The sequence below is a fragment of the Micromesistius poutassou genome (assembly GCF_964030765.1).
Source record: "Micromesistius poutassou genome assembly, chromosome: 1".
NCBI classification, from domain to species: Eukaryota; Metazoa; Chordata; class Actinopteri; order Gadiformes; family Gadidae; genus Micromesistius; species Micromesistius poutassou.
This window is the reverse complement of record NC_140271.1, coordinates 5,247,371-5,271,931: the sequence shown is the minus strand read 5'-3', so window position 1 is coordinate 5,271,931 and position 24,561 is coordinate 5,247,371. Positions and strand designations below refer to the sequence as shown.

Sequence of the window (24,561 nt, the reverse complement as noted above, 5' to 3'; positions counted from 1 at the left end):
GGAGCATTTGTGAAGCTTCCGGAACGAGACCGTTTTTCGCAAACATTCCCATTCATTCAGTCCCTGACTATATTAGGATACGTATTTATATAAATGATTCTTTCAATTACCTTATTCAGTTCCATTATTGTTCGTTAACTATTGCTGAAGTGCGAGGCCATTAAGTATGAACGAATAAAAACTTTTTTTTTCGTCTACATGATCATTTAACAAAAGAAAATTATATTTACATTTATAATATAGTTTCTAATTACCTAGATTGCAATTTATATTTTAGGTACAGGTGTGATAGGCCAAAAGTCAGATAGGAGTGGTAACAGCCTAACCAAACCGTTTTTTGTGTAAAATAAATGTACATAGGCCTACCTCATTTAGGCCTACAGTCGGCAGGTAGGCTATAAGGAAAATATTTTATGGATAAATTGTCAACAAATGACAGCAGCAACACCACAGACAAACAGACAGACACACAGACACACTCCTGGTAGAACAATCTAGAACACAGAGGAAAGATGGAGGTTGTGTGGCTGTCGAGTTTGGCCTGTCTTCACGCCCTTGAGATCCGCCAGGTTGGAGCAGCGGATTTCCCGAGCGGTAGGGAAACTACACTGTAGAGTATCCCCCGTAATAGTCAAGCATCCAGACGACAAACCGGTCTAGATGGTGAAGTTATTTAGTACAAAACGTTGGCAGGAGAGACACCGCATAGATGCCTTTCATAAACATACAAGTATCACTGTAGCATGCCATGTAGGAAGTACTTTATGCACACACAGCAGTAATGCGTTAAGTACTACTCCTTACAAGTCAGAACGTCAACAATAACCTCTTCTGGTTACACGTAGGATTTCATTGTACATTTATACATATTAAACACACAATATCTTCAGTTTACATGTTCTTGGGAAAAAGAGATAATACAAGAAAATAGGAGACTTTGGTTGAATATAAATTTTCTCCTGTTTATACCTCTAGTATAAAATATACATATTTAGATTAATTTAAATAATAGAGTCAGACTACATTAAAATGAATACGTTCCCAAAAATAGTATGCATATTATTTGATATTTTACAGCGTTTTACAGCTGTAACCAGAATGTAAAACTCTGGTGTTCAACTTAAAGTTAACATGCAGTCTAAGCTTAGTTAATCTTCCCTTTGTATAAACGACATACTTTTACATGTTTTACAAAGCGTCATAGGCCTACATAGATTAATATCAAATAATCTTTTAATAACGCAACATCGAATCCCACGGAATTCAATGGCTTGATAGGGCAGACATCACTTCGTATGCAACGGATATTTCATTTCTTTCGCAACAGACAATACTACAAAAGTTGAAGATGTGCAGAGTATCAAAATATGGCACACACCCCGTGACACACACGCGTCAAGATCGGCAGAGGGATGCTGTGGCACAGTGAGTCGGTTCCATAACGGTCCAACAACCAGATGGTCTTCAACAGCGTATCTTCTACACGTGTGGTGATGACCGCTAATCAACAAGTGACGTGAATCACGTGGACTGTAGGTAGGCGTGGCTGAAACACGTTGCCGTCTAGGCATCCCGATCGGAGTTCGACGAGGAACGAGCAGCAACAAGGCACTCCGACGCATCGACGACCAGGGATACAGTGCCCTCTAGTGGTGACCGAGTGGTACTGCCAGAGATATTGTGCTATTCCGTCCTCTAGTGGTGACAGAGTGGTACTGCCAGGGATATTGTGCTATTCAGTTCTCCAGTGTGGGCAGAGTCGAACTGTCAGGGAAAAAGTGTTTAGTACAACTCTGTGACAAATACAAATTTAACTTAAACTAGTGTGCGCCCTCTAGTGTTCATTAGGCAGAACTGCCAGCGAGGGTGTAGGAGAGCGCCAGCAGAGCAGGGGCGGGGCCACAGCAAGACATCATGACCTCGTCTGGACCTCTGGCCCCAGCCCTGAGGACGTGGTCGGTTCTAGTCGCCGGGCCCCGATGACCTCGTGACCTCGTGCGTTGGGTTCCTGACTCAGTCCAACATGGCGTCGAGTTGGTCAGCGAGGTCGTCGAACATGTTTCCGATGTCGTCCAGAATTGTCCCGGCAGACTTCACCGTGTTGGCGCCGCTGGTGGAGGGAGAACGAACACACACACACACACACACACACACACACACACACACACACACACACACACACACACACACACACACACACACACACACACACACACACACACACACACACACACACACACACACACACAGATCAATACAAATAAAATCAATATCTCTGCAGAATGTTTATCTGGTGTAACTCAGTGATTGGCTAAGCCATTCCTTTTCACTGAGGAGCTTGTCCTCTGATATATATTAGTTTCTCCTACGCCCTTTGAACTCTGGAAGGGTCCTCATCTCATTTAATTGTTTATTTTTGATTCAGCTTTGAGTCATTTTCATCCTGCTCCAGTGCTACAGAAACACAACGGGTTCAGGCTCTGTGGCGCGTTGTGCTCCCCTCCTACCCGTCGGAGACGTCCTCCTGGGTCAGCTTCCTCTCCACCGCCTGCAGCGCCGCCTCCAGCGAGGAGCTGGTCTGGTCCAACCTCTGCTGGACCACCAGGGGGCCGGGGCCCGCGCCGGGGCCCACCACGCACACCTGGAGCCGGCCTGGCGCTGGGGGCTGGCCCGGGTAGAGGGTGCTGGGGGAGGCGCGGCCGGGGGAGGCGTGGCTGGGGGAGGCGTGGTTTGGGGAGGAGTGCCTGGGGGAGGCGTGGCTTGGGGAGCCGTGGCTTGGGGAGGCGTGACTTGGGGAGGCGTGGCTTGGGGAGGCGTGGCTTGGGGAGGCGCGGCCTGGGGAGGTGTGGCTTGGGGAGGCGTGGCTTGGGGAGGCGTGGCCTGGGGAGGTGTGGCTTGGGGAGGCGTGGCTTGGGGAGGCGCGGCCTGGGGAGGTGTGGCTTGGGGAGGCGTGGCCAGGGGAGGCGTGGCTGGGGGTCAGGTGGGTGAAGGCCACACTCTGGACAGCGTTGAGGGTGACGCCCAGCGGGGCGCCGGCTGCAGCTGTTAAAGTAATGACAAACAATACCATGAAATAAGACCTCAATTCACCATATAACAACCTCATATCACCATATAACAACCTCATAGCTCATATCCCAATATAACAGCATATTATCACAATATAACAACCTCATATTACAATATAAAAAGCAAATATCGCAAAATAACAATCTATTGTCAACGCTTTCATCCAAAGCAACTCACAATAAATACATTTGTCAGAAGAAACAAACAACCATATATTTCCGTCGGTACAGTAAAGATGTTCATAGAACCAAGAGCCAAGCACTAACCATGACTAGGTTAACCCATTCCCCGCACACAACAAAGATGGCTAGGATAAGAAGCTACACAATGACCTGGTATTACGATATAAACCTAATATCAAGACTGTGTGTAACGTGTATGACTGTTATGTGAATCTGTGAGTGTATGAGTTTGGGCGTGCGCGCGTGTGTGCGTGTGCGCGTGTACGTGTGTGTGTGTGTGTGTGTGTGTGTGTGTGTGTGTGTGTGTGCAGTACCCTGGGCGGCCAGCAGGCTGTGTCTGATGGGCTTGGGGGCGGTGGCGGGGGGCTTCGGGGACAGAGGGGGTCGGAAAACGGGGGTCTCCAGCCTCGTCTCGCAGATCCTCCAGGCCTCCTCCTCCTCCTGCTCCTGCTGCTCCTGCTGCTGCTGCTGCTCCTGCTGGCTTTGGGAGGAGGAGGGTCCGCCCTCCCCCTCGCCGCCCCCCTCCCCTCCCTTGGGCTTGTGCCGGCGCTTCACCGTGTCCGACTCCTTCAGGTTGAACTCGGGGGGGTCGGGGGGCTCCGGCGCGGCCCCGGCCCCTGGCCGCGGCGGGCCCCCCAGCTTGGGCCGCTGCTTGATGGTGAGGTTCCCCTCCTCGGCGAAGGGGAGGCACTCGCTGGAGCTGTTCTGCGGGGAGCCGTCCTGGCCCCGCCCCCTGGACGACCCCGCCCCCGGCTCCTCCTCCTCCTCAGAGTCCGACTTGACCCCGCGCTCTGGCTCCGCCCCCCCGCCGGCGCTCTGCTCCGGGAGGTACTGGCTCTGGGCGCGGCGCCGTGGCGGCTCCTCCTCCTGCTCCTCCTGCTCCTCCTGCTGCTGCTGCTGGTGGGGGGGGTGGGGGGGGTGGGGGTCCGGTCTGGGGACCGGGGGGGCGGGCCTCCGCCTCCCCGGGGAGGAGGAGCAGGAGGAGGAGCAGGAGGAGGAGCAGGAGGTGCTCTCCATGCAGGCGGTGATGCTCCTGACACTGCCGGGGCTGTCCGTCACCACGCCGCCGCCCCCCCCCTCCTCCTCCTCCACGCCGTGGGCGCTGCTGACGGAGCTCAGCCTCTTGGGCGGCGGCGGGGGCGGGCCCTTCTTGCGGGCGCGCACGGCGAACGACTGGCTCCGCCCCACGGGGCCGCCCTCCTTCTCTGGGCTGCCGTGGCAACGGGCCAGCTGGCTGCGGCCGGGCCGGCGGGTCAGCGTGGCGTAGGAGCCCAGGTGCCCCGAGTGCCGCGGCGAGGACCCGCCCCCCCCGCCGCCGCCGCCGCCCCTGCCCTCCCCGTCCTCGTCGTCGTCGTCGTCGTCGGGCTCGCCGTCCGACAGCGCGTAGCGCCGCCGCCGCGGCCGGCTCAGGGAGAGCGAGGGGTCCCGGGGCTTGGCGGGCGATCGAGAGCCCAGCTGGGTGGTCCCGCCGCCAGCGGCGGCGTGCAGGTAGCTGAAGCCCCTCTGGACCGGGGAGCCGTGGGGGGCGGGGCCGTGGGGGGCGGGCTTGGCCGGCACGGGGGGGTACTTGAAGACGGTGGCCGTGCCCTGGGGGACCCCCTGCTTGGGCCGGGGGTCCCAGCCCTCCGGGACGTTCCTCTCGCGGACCGGGCTGCCCTCCAGGCTGGAGCCGCCGCCGCCCCCCCCGAGGCTCTCCTGGGAGAGGCTGTGGGGGTGGGCAGAGGCCGAGGGCGGCCCCTGGGAGCGGCCGGAGCCCCGGGAGCGGGCGTCCAGGCTCTCCTGGCTCTGGGAGAGGCCCCTGAGGGCCAGCCGCTCGCCGGCGGCGGCGGCGGCATAGCGGCCGCACATGGCGCTCTGCAGCTCGGCGCTCAGCTCGCTGTCCTGGAAGCTGAGCAGGGAGGGGGTGTGGGGGGCGGGCCCCTCCCCGGGGGGGTCGATGGCCACCAGCTGGAGGGCCCCGGGGGTCTTGCGGCGCTGCAGCGTCCCCTGGGCGGCGGAGGACTGCGCCTGCAGGCCGCAGCGGTGGACGTCGCACAGCCTCCTCACCGCCAGCATCAGCTTCTTCTGGTGACCTGGGGGGGGGGGGGAGGAGTCAGCCTCGACGGTTACCACGGAAACGTCAAACAATAAACCCTTTATTAGGCGCTAGCGTAGCGAGATGTGATGATGTCATGGGGTCCTGAGGGTATGATGTCATGAGGTGGTGATGTCATGAGGTGGTGATCAGTGTTGTGCAAGTTCACCCTTCACATGAACTAGTTCAAAGTTCAGTTCATACTAAAGAAAATGAATAAATTCATGTTCATAGTTCACCAATTCAGTTTTGAACTAGTAATGTTCAGTTCATTAACAGTTTTTTTAGAAACCGAAGAAAAACTGTGGGAGTGAGTATTCTGTGCTTATCTTTTAAAATGAATCCTCTCCATTACCTGCTGCCCATCACTACAATCTCAGATTGTTGTGGATATTATTTGTACACCTGTTTCATTCATCACAACTCAGGCAGTAACTCTATTTAATAATCATGTCATCTGGACCTAAGCATCAATTCAGAATGTCACAAAATCGGACCTAGTTCTAGTTCAAGTTCTTTAGTTAAAAATATGTTACGTTCAGTTCAAAGTTAATAGAAAAATGAACTTGTTCAATGAACTAGTTCTTTTGAACTAGTTCACGCACAACACTGGTGGTGATGTCATGAGGCGGTGATATCATGAGGCGGTGATGTCATGTCCTCACCCAGCTTGGTGATGCCGATCTCCTGCAGGTCCTCCCAGGTCAGGTCCCTGACGATGGTGATGGAGTCATAGCCATTTTCCGCCAGCTTCTTGTGGTACTGAGGCAGAGCGATGGCACTGAGCCACTCCCCGAGGTCCGCCTGCAGCACAAAGAGAGTCCGCTCAGAAAAACTATCTGTATCCCTCTCTCTGTCTCTCCCTATCCCTCTCTGTATCTCTCTCTCTCTCTGTACCCCTCTCTCTGTATCTCTGTATCCCTGTATCCCTCTCTCTCTGTATCCCTCTCTCTGTATCTCTGTATCCCTCTCTCTCTGTATCCTTCTCTCTGTCTCTCCCTATCCCTCTCTGTATCCCTCTCTCTCTGTATCCTTCTCTCTGTCTCTCCCTATCCCTCTCTGTATCCCTCTCTCTGTATCTCTGTATCCCTCTCCCTCTCTGTATCTCTCTCTCTCTGTATCCATTTAGTATAGGCTACACGTGAATCTCCTGAGATGCGATTTGATTGGTTCGCTATCTCGGGATATTGGGCAATATCCCATGATTGAGATCTCAAACTCGGGATATTGTTTTCGTCGCAAAATCACGCTAATAAAAACAAATACGCCGCTAATAAAAACATAAATAAAAAAATAATAAAAAAATTAATCCCGGCAAAAAGTGTTATCTTGTTTATTTTTGGAGCGTTCACGTGGACTCGGTCTACTCTCAGAATTCCGAGGGGGCGCGACCCAAAAGGGGGCACGACCCAAAAGGGGGCGTGACCTAAAAGGGGGCGTGTCTCCGAGAAATGCCGCAAGAAAGCTGGGAGATGTCCCCACTTGGACCTCGGAGGGCCGGTGTCCGAGGCGTCTGGAACGCCTCGTTACACCTCGTTAGTGAGATAGAACCGGACTCACTGGGATGTACTCCGGCAGCCAATCAGGGATGTTGAGGTTGCCGATCTCCATAGAGATCTTCTTCCGGTGGCCTGGCTTGGTGACGCCGATGGCCGTCAGGTCCTGCAACACCGCATAGGAAGTTTGACACCCAAGACAGGAAGTTCAACGCGCCAGACAGGAAGTTCAACGTCCCCCCCGAATGGGTATGAAGACTACTGGTCAGGAAGTACAGAACACCAGACAGGATGTTCAACACACCCTGACAGGAAGTCAACACACAGAGACAGGAAGTTCCACATCACTAGAAATGAAATACAACGATACGAAGTTGAGAGGAAACTCAACAGACATATACACTTATGAAGATGCAGAAAGGCCTCGTTCACACTGCGAGCAAAAGTGGCCCAAATCTGAACTCTGTGGACCGCGTTGGGTTAGTTGTGTGGTTGTTTTCAGTTTAATCAAAGCTTTGCGCCATGTTCACGCCACCTTATTTGTAGGCTACTCTCACACTATGGAACTACTACTACTGTACTATGTGTGAAGACTTTGGTCTAGTAATGGACCGATATATCGGCCAATATTATTGGCAGATATTTGTTTTTACATGTATCTGCATCGGCCGATTTTTTCAAAATTGTATTTTATTTCTTTTTTGACCTCAGGAGTCATCCTGCTGATGGTGGGAACGTCGTAGCCAGAGTTGATGAAGTTCCCGGTGTACTGCTCCAGCTGGAACTCCCTCAGCCACAGGTAGATAGCCTCTGCATCCTGGGGAGAGAGACAGGTTGAGAGGAAGACAGGCAGGACGACATGCAGATGGACAGATGACAGACGGAAAGGCAGGCGGGCGGACGGACAGACAGACGGACGGACGGACGGAGAGGCATACAGACAGACAGACATGCAGATTGAGAGGCAGACAGACAGACAGATTGAGAGGCAGACAGACAGACAGACAGTGGGATCCATGTATACGCATTTAATTAATAAACAACAATGTCCACACTATTATTCTATACACCTTATTACTTTTAGGCATGCTCCGTGGGGCGGTAACAGTCACATAGCGGTGGCCCCACCTTGCCCTCCAGCAGCTGCTGAGGGTGGACGAACTGCGGGGTGAAGCCCTGCTCCGGCGCCCTCTGGTGGTTCACAGGCTGCCGGCGCGGCGTTCCTGCTGCAACACGCCACAATCCGTTTGATTCAGGTTTTGATTTGATTATTAGTCACACGAGCATTAGAGGACTGGAGCAGAAGGCTCCAGAAAAGACGTGTGACAAATAACCAGGTCATTCCAATATACAGATATAGGATATGCACGGAGACAGAGAGAGGTCGGTACCAGATGGTCTGTCCGGCTGTTTGTTGGGATCAAGGGGTCCAGAGTCTCCGGGATGCGGCGCCGACTGGGCAGAAAAAACGTTTAAAACACAGTTAATGAAACTCGAGAAAAGGTAAAGGTGGACGATTTATGAATGCATTTGGGTCCGGGTCGGGTCCATTTATATCAACGTGTCGTTGTGGACCGGTGGAGGAGGAGGGGGGGGGGGGTGTACCTTGGCGGCGTGGCGGTCGGGCGTCCCGGGCGCGGCGGGGGGGTGGTGCAGGCCGTTGGGGGGGGCGGCGGCGGCGGTGCTCTCGGTGCTCTGACCACTGCCCGCGCTGCGGATGCTGCCGACACTGCCGGTGCTGCCTACACTGTTACGATCGCCCGCTGGGGGGGAGGGGGAGAGAGAGAAAGAGAAAGAGAAAGAGAAAGAGAGAAAGAGAGAGAGAGAGAGAGAGATCACAACACTGGTCTACTACTAGGTACTTTAGCCGTGCTGCACTCTGTTACTGTAGAGGATCTTCTGCGGGTCCCTCCAGTTGTAGAGGATGTTGTGCTGGTCTCTCCTGTAGATGAGGTTGTGTTGGTATCTCCTTCTGTAGAGGATGCTGTGCTGGTATCTCCTACTATAGAGGACATTGTGCTGGTATCTCCTAATGTAACAGATCTTTTGCTGGTCTCTTCTGTTGTAGAGGACGTGCTGGTATCTCCTACTGATGAGGATGCTGTGCTGGTCTCTCCCACTTTAGAGGGCGTTGTGCTGGTATCTCCTAATGTAGCAGATCTTGTGCTGGTCTCTCCTGCTGTGGAGGATGCTGTGCTGGTCTCTCCCACTTTAGAGGGTGTTGTGCTGGTATCTCCTAATGTATCAGATCTTGTGCTGGTCTCTCCTGCTGTAGAGGAGGCTGTGCTGGTCTCTCCTGCTGTGGAGGAGGCTGTGCTGGTCTCTCCTGCTGTGGAGGAGGCTGTGCTGGTCTCTCCTGCTGTGGAGGAGGCTGTGCTGGTCTCCCCTGCTGTGGAGGAGGCTGTGCTGGTCTCTCTTGCTGTGGAGGAGGCTGTGCTGGTCTCTCCTGCTGTAGAGGAGGCTGTGCTGGTCTCTCTTGCTGTGGAGGAGGCTGTGCTGGTCTCTCCTGCTGTGGAGGAGGCTGTGCTGGTCTCTCCTGCTGTAGAGGAGGCTGTGCTGGTCTCTCCTGCTGTGGAGGAGGCTGTGCATGACGCTACAGGAAGCTTCAGCCTCTAGCCTCCAGCGGGGGGGGGGGGTCTGGGGGTGCCTGGCTAGCTGCTGTTGAAGCGATGCAGTGGAGGCCTTTGATGTCGCTAACACAGCTATGCTACACTAATGCAGCTCTGCCAACGCAGCTAGGCTAAAGCAGCTAAGCTAAAGCAGCTAAGCTAAAGCAGCTACGCAAACAGCCTCGGTAGCGTCCTGTCACGGGGCAGGGGCAGCAGGGCGGGGTTAGGGTGGGGGGGTATCAGGGGTATTAGGACGCAGACGGCGGGGGTCGGGGGTCGGCGTGGGGGGGGGGGGGGGGGCTTACCGACACACGGGTCCCTGAGCACCCAGACGTCCTGCAGGGAGCAGGCGGACGGGGGCCTCGCGGGGGTACCTAGCACACACAAACACTAGCATGGTCGCTAAGGTAACGCCGGGCCGGGGGGTACAGGCGTTCACAACAGGGCGGGTGGACCCACAACAGACGCTCAGGCCCCGTCCACACGGAGACCATTTTTTTGGGGGTGAAACCGCATAAGTCTGGGGTGCGTTTAGGGACGAGCGTCCAGACGGAGCCGGTGCCCGAAAACACACTTTTCTGAAAGCAGGTCCCAGCGTGGATTCAGAAAAAAACAGGACCTATGCGGTTTCATGTTCGGATTCGTGTGGACGCCTGAAACGTCATCGCCCCCCCCCCCCACCCACCACCACCTGGGGACGTTAGAGTTGCGTTGATTTCTTTTTTTTGTATTATTTTTTAAATACAGTCCGTTGGTAAATGGAATTACTAACTGTACATTAAAAAGTATTTCTGCTCAATCTAAAAGGTTTAACAGCTGCTTTCTCCTCCTCGACTGTATGTTTGTATACAGCCGCAGGCTTCATGCTCGCAGGTTTGACGCGCTCCACTTTTTTTTGTGGAGCACCAGCGCCACACAGTGGTCTTGAATATGTACTACAGCGTTTCTACAGCTTGATGCGTTTTCGCAACGAGTCCGTCTTTACAGAGACATTCCTGAAATGCATCAAAGGACAACGGATCGTTTGCGCTGTGTGGACGGGGCCTCAGTCGTTCACCTGGTCTCACCGCCGCCCGGGACACCAGACCAGGGAGCACCTGGTCCACGGGCAGAGGACCAATCGGACGTGGACCAGTGTGTGTGTGTGTGTGAGTTAGTACTAGGGTTAATACCTGCGTTGTCGCGGAGACCGTTGACGTGCACATGCACAGGTGCATAGAGCGTGTAGGAGTCGTCGGTCTGGGGGGCGGAGCTCAGGCTGGAGGTGAGAGGGGGTCGGGGGAGGAGCTGCTGCCGCTGCGCTGGCAGGGAGGCGTGGCGGGAGAGAGTACCCCCTGAAGGGAGGGAGGGAGGGAGGGAGGAGGAGGTGAGGAGAGGGAGGGAGGGAGAGGTTAGGAAGCCGATGGAGGGATGGAGTAATGTCAGTGGTTACCTGGAATAATGGAGGGATGGAGGCATGAGAGAGAGAGGGAGGGAGGGAGAGAGAGAGACACACACACACACACACACACACACACACACACACACACACACACACACACACACACACACACACACACACACACACACACACACACACACACACACACACACACACACACACACACACACACACACACACACACACAGAGAGAGAGAGAGAAAGACAGAGATACAGAGACAGAGAGAGAGAGAGAGACAGAGAGAGAGAGAGACAGAGAGAGAGAGAGCGAGAGAGACAGAGAGACAGACAAAGAGAGAGAGACAGAGGGAGAGACAGAGAGAGAGCGAAACAGTGTGTCTGCAAGAACCCTAAAGTCAGAATTCAAACCCTCCTTTTCTCAGTAGAAACCTTTCATTCTGCTAGGTGTGTTAAGAACCTAAACACTGTCAGACCAGCGGACACGCAGAGAGACCAGCGGACACACAGAGAGACCAGCGGACACACAGAGAGACCAGCGGGAGTTACTGAGCGATGGTGCCGTGAGTTACCCGTAGTTGGACGTTAGTTACGGTTAGTTTACGAAACCACAGGAGCCATGCTGCTGTTATGTAATCCTAGACCAGGTGTGTGTGTGTGTGTGTGTGTGTGTGTGTGTGTGTGTGTGTGAATAACACCGCACTTACATGGGTACTCCTCTAGGGGGCGCTCTGACACATGTAGCGGGTCACTGGACTGTGAGAGAGTGTACGTGTATTTGTCTTTATAAAGTTGTGAGTCGGCAGCTGCTAGAAGTAGATTAAGACAAAGTTCAACCAGCGAAACACACACACACACACACACACACACACACACACACACACACACACACACACACACACACACACACACACACACACACACACACACACACACACACACACACACACACACACACACACACACACACCATCTCAAGTCAGACGGCAGCAGTGATGACACACTGTCTGTTCATGTCAGTGAGTAAGATAGGTGTGTGTTAATGTGTGTACGCGTGTATGTTTGTGCGAACGTGTGTGTGTGTGTGTTTATGCATGTATGTGTGTGCGTGTACACGTACGTACAAACACGTGCGTGCCTGTGTGTTTATGTATGTATGTATGTGTGTGTGTGCACATGTGTGTGCGCGTGTGTGTGTGTGCATGTGTGTGTGTGTTTATGCATGTATGTGTGTGTTTATGCATGTATGTGTGTGTTTATGCATGTGTGTGTGTTTATGCGTGTGTGTGTATGTGTGCGTGCACGTGTGTGTGTGCACGTGCATGTGTGTGTGTTTATGCATGTGTGTGTGCGCGCGCGTCTGTGTGCGCGCGTGTGTGTGTCTGTGTCTGTGTGTGCGTGTGCGTGTGTGCGTACCAGATCTGCGGCTGATGACCTCCACTATGGAGGGGGGGAAGAAGCCCACGCGGTCTGTCCCCCGCTGGGCGTCGTGGATGTGGCCCTTCCAGCGCCCGTCCAGATGTTGCTCCAGCACCTGGAGACCAATGAGGAACACACGCCCGCCGTCAGCCACCAATCACAGCAGAGAACAGAACACGCCCCTGCCGTCACCCACCAATCACAGCAGGTAGGGGTTAGACAGTACAGAGACAGGTCATTAAGGAGCAGGTAGGGGTTAGACAGTACAGAGACAGGTCATTAAGGAGCAGGTAGGGGTTAGACAGTACAGAGACAGGTCATTAAGGAGCAGGTGGGGGTTAGACAGTACAGAGACAGGTCATTAAGGAGCAGGTAGGGGTTAGACAGTACAGAGACAGGTCATTAAGGAGCAGGTAACCCAGATCCTATCAGACCCTAACGCCCTGACTGGTTGAAGGAACCGGTCAACAGTGAGGGCGATGGTAGAGGTTTCCATCTTCCTATGGAAATGACGCCTTCCATACTTCATCTATTTCCATTACAAATGTTGGAATGTTTACGAGTAGAGAAACTAAATCTCTCTGGGTACTTCCTCTCTACATGTTGAGTCTCTAGATGTTGAGTCTCTAAGTGTTGAGTCTCTAGGTGTTGAGTCTCTAGGTGAGTCTCTAGATGTTGAGTCTCTAAGTGTTGAGTCTCTAGATGTTGAGTCTCTAAGTGTTGAGTCTCTAGGTGTTGAGTCTCTAAGTGTTGAGTCTCTAGGTGTTGAGTCTCTAGGTGAGTCTCTAGATGTTGAGTCTCTAGATGTTGAGTCTCTAGGTGAGTCTCTAGATGTTGAGTCTCTAGATGTTGAGTCTCTAGATGTTGAGTCTCTAGATGTGTGTGCGTGAACCGTCTCACCATGATGACGTCCCCGGCGCGGATGTTGAGTGCGGTGGGGTCGTGGAGGTTCCAGTAGTCCTTCAGAGCCCTCACCTGTAGAACACCTGTAGCATCTGGGACACACACACACACACACACACACACACACACACACACACACACACACACACACACACACACACACACACACACACACACACACACACACACACACACACACACACGCACACGCACACACCAGTCACCTACAGGACCAGTAGCCTCAGGTACACACAAAGACATGTCGACAGACAGACGGGTAGACAGGCATGACGACAGACAAACATGGACACACATCGGTACACATACCAGACAGACAGGTAGATAAGCCAGGGACGCAGCCAGCCAGCCAGCCAGCCAGCCAGCCAGCCAGCCAGCCAGCCAGCCAGCCAGCCAGCCAGCCAGCCAGCCAGCCAGCCAGCCAGGTTCGCAGACAAACAGGTAAACAGACAGTAGGCCGACTGGTGGGTAAACAGACAAAGGTACGCGACAAACAAACAGTTAAAAGACGGACAGAACACAGAAAGTTTCCCTGTCAGGCCAACAGAGAGCGAGGATCAGGACTGTGCTGATGCTACGCTTAGCGCTACATTAGCACGCTGCCGGTGAGGCGGGCGGCTAGCCCGGCTATTGCCAGACCAAGCTCAATGGTAGACTGCACATTGGTCTGGGAAGGCTGCTGTCATTTTCTTCAGCACCAGAGGCGTGATCAACGGGCGGAGTTCAAACGACTCTGTACGCAATTGGCTGCTTGCCGTCGCTTCCCTGTCGTCATTGTGTTAAACCAGCCAATAGCGCGCCAGGGGGAAAAGCCAGCTTGGTGATTGGCTGCCGCAAAAAACGTATCGAAACTAGAAGGAAATGTGTCGCTCCTCTCCAGACCGTTCTGCAGGGCCAACTCAAACCGCCGGCAGAACGGGCGGTGGGGGGGCCACCCAGTCTAGCAGACGGCTGGAGCCCGGGCTAACGTCATGCTAGCCGCGTGACATCCCGCTAGGCTACTGTACGCCACATCACAACGGCGCCCAGCGGGCACCCGGCGCTGCGTCACCCTGTTTACAGACTCGTCATCGCTCCGCGAGCTGATGAGCAGCAGGCGGTCCGCCGGAGCCCCCGTGTTTAGGTGTTGGTACGCACCGGCCCCCACAAGTACTCATTACACACACACACACACTCTCTCACACACTGTCCAGGTTCCCATACGGGGACATGAAAGCCTCGAGCCGGCTGGATTACAGAGTAGATAACTCAAACAGAGGAGACTAACTTCACAAGAAACTTTACACACACACACAATGCGTTCTAGATGGGAGTCTGCGGCTCCTGAGGTCACACAGCTGTTATGCTGTGATTACCTCTCTCTCTCTCTCTCTCTCTCTCTCTCTCTCTCTCTCTCTCTCTCTCTCTCTCTCTCTCTCTCTCTCTCTCTCTCTCTCTCTCTCTCTCTCTCTCTCTCTCTCTCTCTCTCTCTCTCTCTCTCTCTCTCTCTCTCTCTCTCTCTCTCTCTCTCTCTCTCTCTCTCTCTCTCTCTCTCTCTGATCATTTCCTGGTAGCATAATACTAACCATCGTTTCTCTCTATTCTTATCTCTCTCTCTTTTTAAAGAAGGATGTGGTGCGTCGTCCGACTCCCTGATTGGTCAGTTCAAGCCCTTAACCTCCATTTCAACCAACAAGTATTTTTGACATCGCCTGGAAATCCAGACCCACATCTAGAAAGCTGTAGGGTCTGGCAACGAGTCATGAAAACGGCCCAACTCGAGGGGCGGCACCAAGCATGCATTTTAAAATATCACTGCACGCAATTGGATAACACTACGACCAATCAGAAGAATACAAGGGGTGATGTATTCAGACCAGCAGAGCTAACCAATAGATAAGACTCTTGCCGTATCCGGTCGGTAAAACAGCAACGCTTTTGGCCCGTCTATATCAGATACACGGATGTGATTGGTTAATGTTCTGGGCCAGGGGCATCGGGGAGTGAGTATATTGCTCGTTCCCAGAGTGACTCGCTGAGCAAATTCAAAATATGCTCTCACGAGAACTCTGGATTTCCAGGGTATTTATGACATCAAACTTCAGAACAATTAAAACACTAATACAGGTGTGATGTATGACTGCTGCAGTACTTACTTATTTATCTTTCTATTTTATTACTTTTAACATTGTATACTAATGCACTTTTTACCCTTAATGGATGGGTTGGCTATAAACTGAATTGCCCCTCGGGGACTAATAAAATTAATTAAATCTGAAAAACTCAAATTGTGCTGCATGTACTTCCTCTAATAGCCTTTAGGTGGTTCAGGGTAGAGACTAGCATTAGCTCCTCTAATAGCCTTTAGGTGGTTCAGGGTAGAGACTAGCATTAGCTCCTCTAATAGCCTTTAGGTGGTTCAGGGTAGAGACTAGCATTAGCTCCTCTAATAGCCTGTAGGTGGTTCAGGGTAGAGACTAGCATTAGCTCCTCTAATAGCCTGTAGCTGGTTCAGGGTAGAGACTAGCATTAGCTCCTCTAATAGCCTGTAGGTGGTTCATGGCGGTTGTAGAATAAGACCCGTCACCATTCAAGTCAACAGGAACAATACCAACAGGAGAATTCTTGTAGGACAAAGCAAAGACATGTTCTCTTTGTTCGGTTCGTAAGGCGCCAGGACTGACAACAGGAATGCGGGATGGGTCCCAGGTGAGTATCGTGGGTCATGTGACCCTGGTCACCTCGGAGCAGCTGCTTGATGTCCTTGCTGGCGTGCGAGGTGGTGAACTGGTTGACGATGTCCAGCGCTGTCTGGTTGTACGTGTTGCGGATGTTTACGTCCACTCCGGCCTGCAGGACCACCAACCACAGTGTTAGCACAGCGCTAATGTTTGTTAGCACACCGCTAACGTATGTTAGCACACCGCTAACGTATGTTAGCAGGAGGGCTCGAGGTTTGCTATGAGCTAAGCCCTGTACCCTGCTCTTAGCCAACAGTGTTCATAGCTTATATACTGGATTCAAAGATAGCAAACTGGATATATAGCTGGCAGACAGCGGTCATACCCAACGTACTGTGCTCCTAGCTAACACACTGGGGTCCTCGCAAAGATACGAGCTCCTCCAATACACCTGGGTCAGAGTTGGATCATATATTTCACGACGTGTGTTGGCTGTCACCACCAGTTAGGCCTAGCGTCACGTGTTACGACGACGGCGTCACGTGTTACGACGACGGCGGACTCACGTCCAGCAGCAGTTTGACCACCTCCGTCTTGCCGTAGAGCGACGCCTCGTGCAGCGCCGTGCCCGCCTTGGTCGTCCTGTTGATGTCTATACCGGCCTTGAGGAGCAGCCTGGGCGAGAGACGCAGAGAGAGAGAGAGAGACATTTGTAAAGTGTGTAACAGATCATTGTGTTTATAAAGTGTGTAATAGATCATTGTGTTTGTAAAGTGTATAACAGATCATTGTGTTTGTAAAGTGGGTAACAGATCATTGTGTATGGAAAGTGTGTAACAGATCATTGTGTATGTAAAGTGTGTAACAGATCATTGTGTGTATAAAGTGTGTAACAGATCATTGTGTAAGTGCTTTTATTCCTTAGTTTCCTTCACTACTAAATGCAGCACACGGTACAGAGTTCTGATCTGTTGAGATACAGCGTTCAACATTAGGGATTCTTTTGCATCCAACATGACGAAATATTCCTTCCCTGACGAAATATTTCCTTTCCCTGATGGAATATTCCCAGTGCCTGATGAAACGTTCCCTTCCCCTGATGACCTGTATAGCAGCCAAGTTCAACATCAACATGATCACATGACCCCTTAGACTGTGATTGGTCCACCCAGCAGGTAAGCAACAGGTGCCTATTATCCGTCCTCTGAACACATTGTCCTCTTCTTCTACGTCTCTGCATCTGCTTCCCCACACATCAAACCCAATCAACATCCAAGTGAACTAGGGCTGAACGATTAATCAAATTGAAATCGAAATCGCGATGTAATAGAAAGTGATATGCAAATCGCAAAGTCTGCGATAAAAGAAAAAGAAGAAAATTCAATAGTTAAATGAAGTTGTTTTAATTTCAATTCATCTCAACACGTCGGCTTAAAGGAAAGAGCAGTTTATACGTTGACTTATACGTTGACCAATGTTGTGTTGGTCATACTAAAGAATGATTTATAGCCTTTTTAGTGAATAATACAGAATATAAGGATCTTAACACATTTTTAAAAATCACATTCAATCGCAATCGCAATATTGATCAAAATAATCGCAATTTTGATTATTTCTCCAAATCGTTCAGCCCTACAGTGAACCTATCTCCACTTATCGTCGGAGTGCCGATTTCAGTTCACAAGCATAAAAAAAAAAAAAAAAAACGTGGCGTCTCACCGGATGATGTCCTGGTGGCCGTTGCGTGAGGCCAGGTGGAGCGGGGTGGTGAAGGCGGAGTCAGACTGCTCCTTCCTCTCCCCCTCCAGCAGAGCCACCACCATGTTGCTGCTCAGCAACAGCTGGGCCACCTGCACACAAGACGGAGGACGGGGGTTAGACTGAGGCTGGCTTTACACGACAACGCTTCCGGGTGAAACCGACTATCTATTTGATCAGACGTGCCTTTCGTTTAGACGGCGACGGCGTTTTCGGGGCTTAAAAAACGCAAAAAAATGAACCCACCCTCCAGAGTGGAAATCTTAAAAACGCTCCACCGTTGCGTTTCCGTCTAAAGGGTTAACAACGTAAAAGTGTGCTCTGAGCTGCTCACGCTGGCTCTCGTCCCGTACGCGTTCACGTAGTACAGGCAAACCACAACAAACATGTCGGATTTCACACACTTTTGCGTCACCGTGTGCACGCAGATTTCCACCCAAAGACGCTCGTCTAAACGCAGAAAGTGGGAAAAGTGGGAACGCAACAGCACTTTTGCGGTTTGTGTTCAGGTCGCTGTCGTGTAAAGCCAGACTGAGAGACCATAAGGACCATAAGGACGCCAGGGAGTCAAAGGGCGAAGCAGTCACGTCTGCTTTAATAGCATCACTCTCAATCACCTTTACAAATGTCAAAGCACTTCACAGGCCCACATATAACACGTAATGCCTAACCCACTGCCCTTAAAAGGACTTCCCAAAACTCCCTGAATCCAGAGAGAAGGATCCTTCCAGACAGCCGAGAACAGTACAGAAAACAGAGAACATTCTGTCCTAAACAAGACGGAGGATGATATTTAGACAATAACTAGATAAAGCTAGGGTAGCCTTCAGTTACAAATTAAAGCGCTATCCACTGGTAGTATTACGCTCTATCTGTTGGTCACTTTGAAGCAGTGAGTGTGTAGCTAACATTAGCCAGGGTTGCTAACCTCCTGACCGTCAGATGAGAGAGAGCTGTGTGATCGCTAATTGAACGTCACATGACATTATTATTTTTTTTAATATGAGGACCAATGGGAAGGGTTAAGGTCACAACCTCAACTCTCTTGGTTCTTAGCGCTCCCGCGTTGGTCCATGGTTCTGTACTCTGAACACAGCGGACAGATGCATCAGAGGGCATGCTAGAGAGATCCTCTGGGAGAGGGTGGGATAGAGGGAGAGGGACGGACCTCCAGAGAGAATCATCCAGCATGACTCCATGAACCAGCGATGTGGGACACGCACAAACACATTCTGTCTGCAATATTACAGACATACTGACACACAGACAGGCAGGCAGGCAGGCAGACAGACAGACAGACAGACAGACAGACAGACAGACAGACAGACAGACAGACAGACAGACAGACAGACAGGTTGACTCACCTTGACTCTTCCAAACTCACAGGCCAGGTCCAGCGGGGTCTTCTTAGACTTGTTCACCAGACACGGGTTCGACTGGTGCTGCAGTAACATCTCGGACTGTAGAATATACAGAGTATAAATACAGTAAAAATATATACAGTATAAATACAGTACTGCATAGAGCTACATCGAGTTATACACTGTTACATAGAGAGGCCACCCAGCAAATCTTAATGTTTGTGCTGCATAACGTTCAATAGAGTTGTATAGAGCTATGGTACATAGAACAGGCCACCCACCCAGTGTCCGTACTGTATAGAGTTGTATAGAGTTGTATAGAGTTACAGTAGATAGAAGAGGCCACCCACCACGTCATAGTGTCCGTCCTGTATAGAGTTGTATAGAGCTGTATAGAGCTACAGTACATAGAACAGGCCACCCATCACGTCGTAGTGGCCGTTCTGTATAGAGCTGTATAGAGTTACAGTAGGTAGAAGAGGCCACCCACCACGTCATAGTGGCCGTACTGTATAGAGTTGTATAGAGTTACAGTAGGTAGAAGAGGCCACCCACCACGTCGTAGTGGCCGTACTGTATAGAGTTGTATAGAGTTGTATAGAGTTACAGTAGGTAGAAGAGGCCACCCACCACGTCGTAGTGGCCGTACTGTATAGAGTTGTATAGAGTTGTATAGAGTTACAGTAGGTAGAAGAGGCCACCCACCACGTCGTAGTGGCCGTACTGTATAGAGTTGTATAGAGTTACAGTAGGTAGAAGAGGCCACCCACCACGTCGTAGTGGCCATACTGTATAGAGTTGTATAGAGTTGTATAGAGTTACAGTAGGTAGAAGAGGCCACCCACCACGTCGTAGTGTCCATACTGGGCGGCGAGGTGCAGGGGGATCTGTCCGTCCTGAGAGGCCGTGTTGACGGAGGCACCGCAGCGCAGCAGCAGCAGCACCGCCTCCGCCTTCCCCTGCCACGCAGCGTAGTGCAGCGGCCGCATGCCTGACACACACACACAGTCACACACACACACACACACACATGGGTGCGTGTGACTGTACGTGTGTGCGTGTGTGTGTGTGTGAGACTGTACATGTGTGTACGTGTGTACGTGTGTGTGTGTGAGACTGTACGTGTGTGTGTGTGTGTGTGTGTGTGTGTGTGTGTGTGTGTGTGTGTGTGTGTGTGTGTGTGTGTGTGTGTGTGTGTTACCATTGCTGTCCTTGATGTCGACGGTAGCCTGGGCGTCCAACAGGGCAGACAGCAGCTCGGAGGTTCCTGTCAGGGCAGCGTGGTGCAGAGCAGAGAACCTGGAACACACAGACAGCCACTAGTCACTAGCCCGCTGCTAGCTCCCGGTCACTAGCCCGCTGCTAGCCCCCGGTCCCTAGCCCGCTGCTAGCTCCCTGTCACTAGCCCGCTGCTAGCCCCCGGTCACTAGCCCGCTGCTAGCTCCCTGTCACTAGCCCGCTGCTAGCTCCCTGTCACTAGCCCGCTGCTAGCCCCCGGTCACTAGCCCGCTGCTAGCCCCCGGTCACTAGCCCGCTGCTAGCTCCCTGTCACTAGCCCGCTGCTAGCTCCCTGTCACTAGCCCGCTGCTAGCCCCCGGTCACTAGCCCGCTGCTAGCTCCTGGTTATAGCCTGCTGCTAGCTCCTGGTCACTAGCCTGCTGCTAGCCAAACCAAAAACATCTCCCTGAAGAAGAATCAAGTCAAGATGGCCGCCCTCAGGCCTAGCCTGGTAACCTGGGGAGCTCAAGTGTCCGTCCCCCCTGGTCCGCCTTCCTGGTCCGTCCCCCTGGTCCGACCCCCTGGTCCGACCCCCTGGTCCGACCCCCTGGTCCGCCCCCCTGGTCCGTCCCCCTGGTCCAGCCTCCTGGTCCGACCCCCTGGTCCGGCCCCCCTCCTGTTCAGACCAGTGTTCCGTAGACCTGGTCCGGGTCGGTGAATCACAAACATGGATTTCATACGGGGGCGGGGCTGATAAGACGACTGTATGGAGGGGCGCCCAATGGGAGCGCCGGCGAGGCCTTTTCATAAACAACCAAGATGGGTCTTCACTAGTCTGATTGGCTGAGGGGAGGCAAACGCCGACAGACGCCCCGACGGAGCAGAACTCCCAGCATGCCGAGTGGCAGCAGGCAGCCAGTAGGTTGGTTTGTCGTTTAAAACTCTTGTTTGGAAACTATCCACACACACACACACACACACACACACACACACACACACACACACACACACACACACACACACACACACACACACACACACACACACACACACACACACACACACACACACACACACACAGGTTTATTAGGGTTTAATTACGAGTCGCTATAACATAATGATTTTAAAGCTATCAGAGCAGTTTGTTGCTTGTTTGGGTCTGAAGCTAACTGTGATCTGTGTTATTGTGTCTGTGCGTCTGAAAGTGTGTACATGAGTGGGTGAGTGGTGTTTCGTGCTGTGTATGCATGCTTATGTCTTAGTGTGCGTGTGTCTTTGTGTGTGTCTGTGTGTGTGCGTGTGTCTGCTGGCCTGTGGGATTGAGTGAATGAGTAAGTGGGTTAGTGAGTGATTGTGTGAGTGTGTGTATGTTTGAGAGTTTGTATTTTGTGCGTGTTGGCATGTGTGCGTGTTTGTGTTGGTGGTTGTGACTGTGCCTGTCGATGTGTGCGGGGGTCTTGTAGACAACAGGAAGGAGGGCAGCGCTGCAGCCCGCAGTTCAGACACTTCTTCAGGGTGGGGTGGTGGAGGTTAGGGGGAGTAAGGGTGGAGGTGAGAGGGTTAGGGTGGAGTTTAGGGGGAGTAAGGGTGGAGGTGAGAGGGTGTGGGTGGAGGTGAGAGGGTTAGGGTGGAGAGGAGGGTGTGAGTGGAGGGGACAGGGATAGGGTGGAGGTGTGAGGGTTAGGGTGGAGGTGGGAGGGTTAGGGTGGAGGTGGGAGGGTTAGGGTGGAGGTGAGAGGGTTAGGGTGGTGGTGGGAGGGTTAGGGTGGAGGTGAGAGGGTTAGGGTGGAGGTGAGGGTGGAGGTGTTTGCGGGGTGTCAGTCTGTGAGACAGATCTCTGATTCCCAGACAAGTCAAGGCATGGCGGCGGGCGGCGTGTATAAATCACTTCTCTTACCCAACACAGCGGGACAGGATGTTAACATGCTCATTAAACATGCTTTATACCTAGCCTCACACGGGAAGGCTGGCAGACAGACAGATCTCGAGACAGACAGACAGATCAGGAGACAGACAGAGAGATCTCTTCTCCCCCTTGACGTCTTCTCTTATCAGAAGAGACGGAGCCCAAGAACAAGAGACATGCAGATATAGAACACACACACACACACACACACACACACACACACACACACACACACAGAGAAAGCTACAATGAGGGAAGAGAGAATTGGGCACATACAGTAAAGTAAACATACAGACAGAGAGAGATAAAGACAGACAGAGAGAGAGACAATGAAGGAGTGTGTGAGTGAGTGAGAGAGACGGTGGTGTGTGGAGACAGAAGATATATTTATGGTGGTATATATGGGGGGGGGGCTTGTCATCCCCTTTAGAGTGGAATGTGCTGGAGTAATATATCAAACACACACACACACACACACACACACACACACACACACACACACACACACACACACACACTGATTATTTGAAGTACAGGTTGTTACTGTCAGATATTATGATCTTCAACACTGATATAATGTGTTCAACAGTACCACTTCAGTAAGTCTGTATGATAATAATGTGTTCATCAACAGTGAGTACAGTACGTCTCTATATATTAATAATAATGTGTTCATCAACAGTGAGTCAATATAATAATTACCGTATTCAACAGTGACTACTGTAAGTCTATATAATAATAATTTGTTCATCAACAGTGAGTACAGTACGTCTATATATTAATAATAATGTGTTCATCAATAGTGAGTACAGCAAGACTATTTAATAATGAACAGCACCTCTACAGTTAGTCTACCAGAATCACCTGACTGACACACACACTGAACTCTCTGTCCCTTCACCCAACAGGAAGTGCCAGGAGGGGACAGGAAGTGAGTTTCCTGGACTTTTCCATGTAAGAGGAGGGGGTGTCTACAGGAGAACTTGAATCAGAACGTTTACGAGAAGTTCTTTATGAGGACAGATCCAGACACGCTGGCACAAGCAGAGCGCAGAGCACAAACCACACACACACACACACACACACACACACACACACACACACACACACACACACACACACACACACACACACACACACACACACACACACACACACACACGTGAAACCCACATACTGTACCTCTGACACATGATTCAAATTAGCCATACTACTACTAAGTTCTCAGAGGTTTTACGCAACTCTTCATTCTGTTCTATTCCATTCTAGTATTTCACTTCCTTGTTCCCGCTCTGGTTATTGTTTACAGTGTTTTACTGGTTATTGTTTACAGTGTTTTACTGGTTATTGTTTACAGTGTTTTAGCCCTACTGTGTTACAACTGTCAGCATCCAGGGGCACCAGGTTAACGCACTGGGGGGCTCCCATTGGGGTACTGGGAAAGAGCATTGTAAGGAATTTTGAGCAACTTTCCATATAATTGGTGTAATCAGACGTCTTTTACAAGGCGGGCCTCCGAGTATCGACTGCATCACTTTGCTACGTCGTTGGTAGGCGTGAGGAAGAGTACTTTCACTAAAATCAGTTTTGACCATAAATAAAAAAACACGCCAATGCCATTTGTCTTGACCCTGCCCTGTGTGTGTGTGTGTGTGTGTGTGTGTGTGTGTGTGTGTGTGTGTGTGTGTGTGTGTGTGTGTGTGTGTGTGTGTGTGTGTGTGTGTGTGTGTCATTGCTGCTCAGATTCCCTGTGTGGCTGATGAAAAGCTCTATAAACACACTACTGTACAGTCTGATTGGTTTAATTCACCTGCAAACACTTTTGTAGGAATTCCAAATACACCAGATATTGCTGTCATATCTCAGCATTCCAGAACAGTTAGGCTATTTGAAGTAGCATGTGCATTTGATCTGTTTATGGAGGACTCGTACCTTTCTAAGACTGTAAAATACCAATCGCTTATATCCACCATTGAAAATCTTGGCTACAGATAGCAGCTTATTGTGCTGGTGTTTGGTTGTCTAGGGCATGTACACAGGCTGGTGATCCGGGGACTTTGCATTGGGGGACTATTTAAAACAAGAGCGAAACAGTTGGTAAAGTACTGCTCAATTTCAGCCATTACAGGAAGCATGTTTATTTGGAAAAGGAGATGTTTCCTGTACCCCTGAGATTGTATTGTCATACATAACAATGTGCTGATCTGTTTGATCATTCAAAAAATTTGATTCCTCATGAAAATTTACTTGTAATGTGTAATTGAATAAAGTATCTAAAATGTGTGTGTGTGTTAGTCAGCCTGTCTTCTAACAAGTCATCACCTGAGCAGGGCCCGGAGGACCACCTGGCTGGCTGGCACACACACACACACACACACACACACACACACACACACACACACACACACACACACACACACACACACACACACACACACACACACACACACACACACACACACACACACACACACACACACACAGGACCA

General features: G+C 51.4%; 1 protein-coding gene across 6 annotated transcripts; it reads right to left on the bottom strand.

Annotated features, from left to right (window-relative positions):
- Window positions 1-655: 655 nt before the first annotated feature.
- On the bottom strand, window positions 656-20,695 carry caskin2b (CASK interacting protein 2b). 6 transcript variants are annotated; one of them, XM_084488115.1, is made up of 20 exons: window positions 20,150-20,695; window positions 19,794-19,939; window positions 18,952-19,047; window positions 17,549-17,679; window positions 16,396-16,504; window positions 15,890-15,998; window positions 13,149-13,243; window positions 12,246-12,363; window positions 11,537-11,638; window positions 10,603-10,764; window positions 9,736-9,804; window positions 8,427-8,584; window positions 8,213-8,276; window positions 7,950-8,047; window positions 7,528-7,638; window positions 6,886-6,987; window positions 5,991-6,129; window positions 3,566-5,323; window positions 2,508-3,042; window positions 656-2,110 (listed from the first exon to the last, which is right to left on the bottom strand). In XM_084488115.1, exons 2-20 carry the CDS (start codon window positions 19,935-19,937, stop codon window positions 2,014-2,016), a joined length of 4,197 nt encoding a protein of 1,398 aa, XP_084344241.1. In that variant the 5' UTR covers window positions 19,938-19,939; window positions 20,150-20,695; the 3' UTR covers window positions 656-2,013. The 6 variants fall into 6 exon arrangements, with proteins under 6 accessions (XP_084344241.1, XP_084344242.1, XP_084344243.1 ...); XM_084488116.1 differs by having other exon boundaries at window positions 7,950-8,044; XM_084488117.1 differs by lacking the exon at window positions 9,736-9,804.
- Between the last annotated feature and the right edge of the window lie 3,866 nt (window positions 20,696-24,561).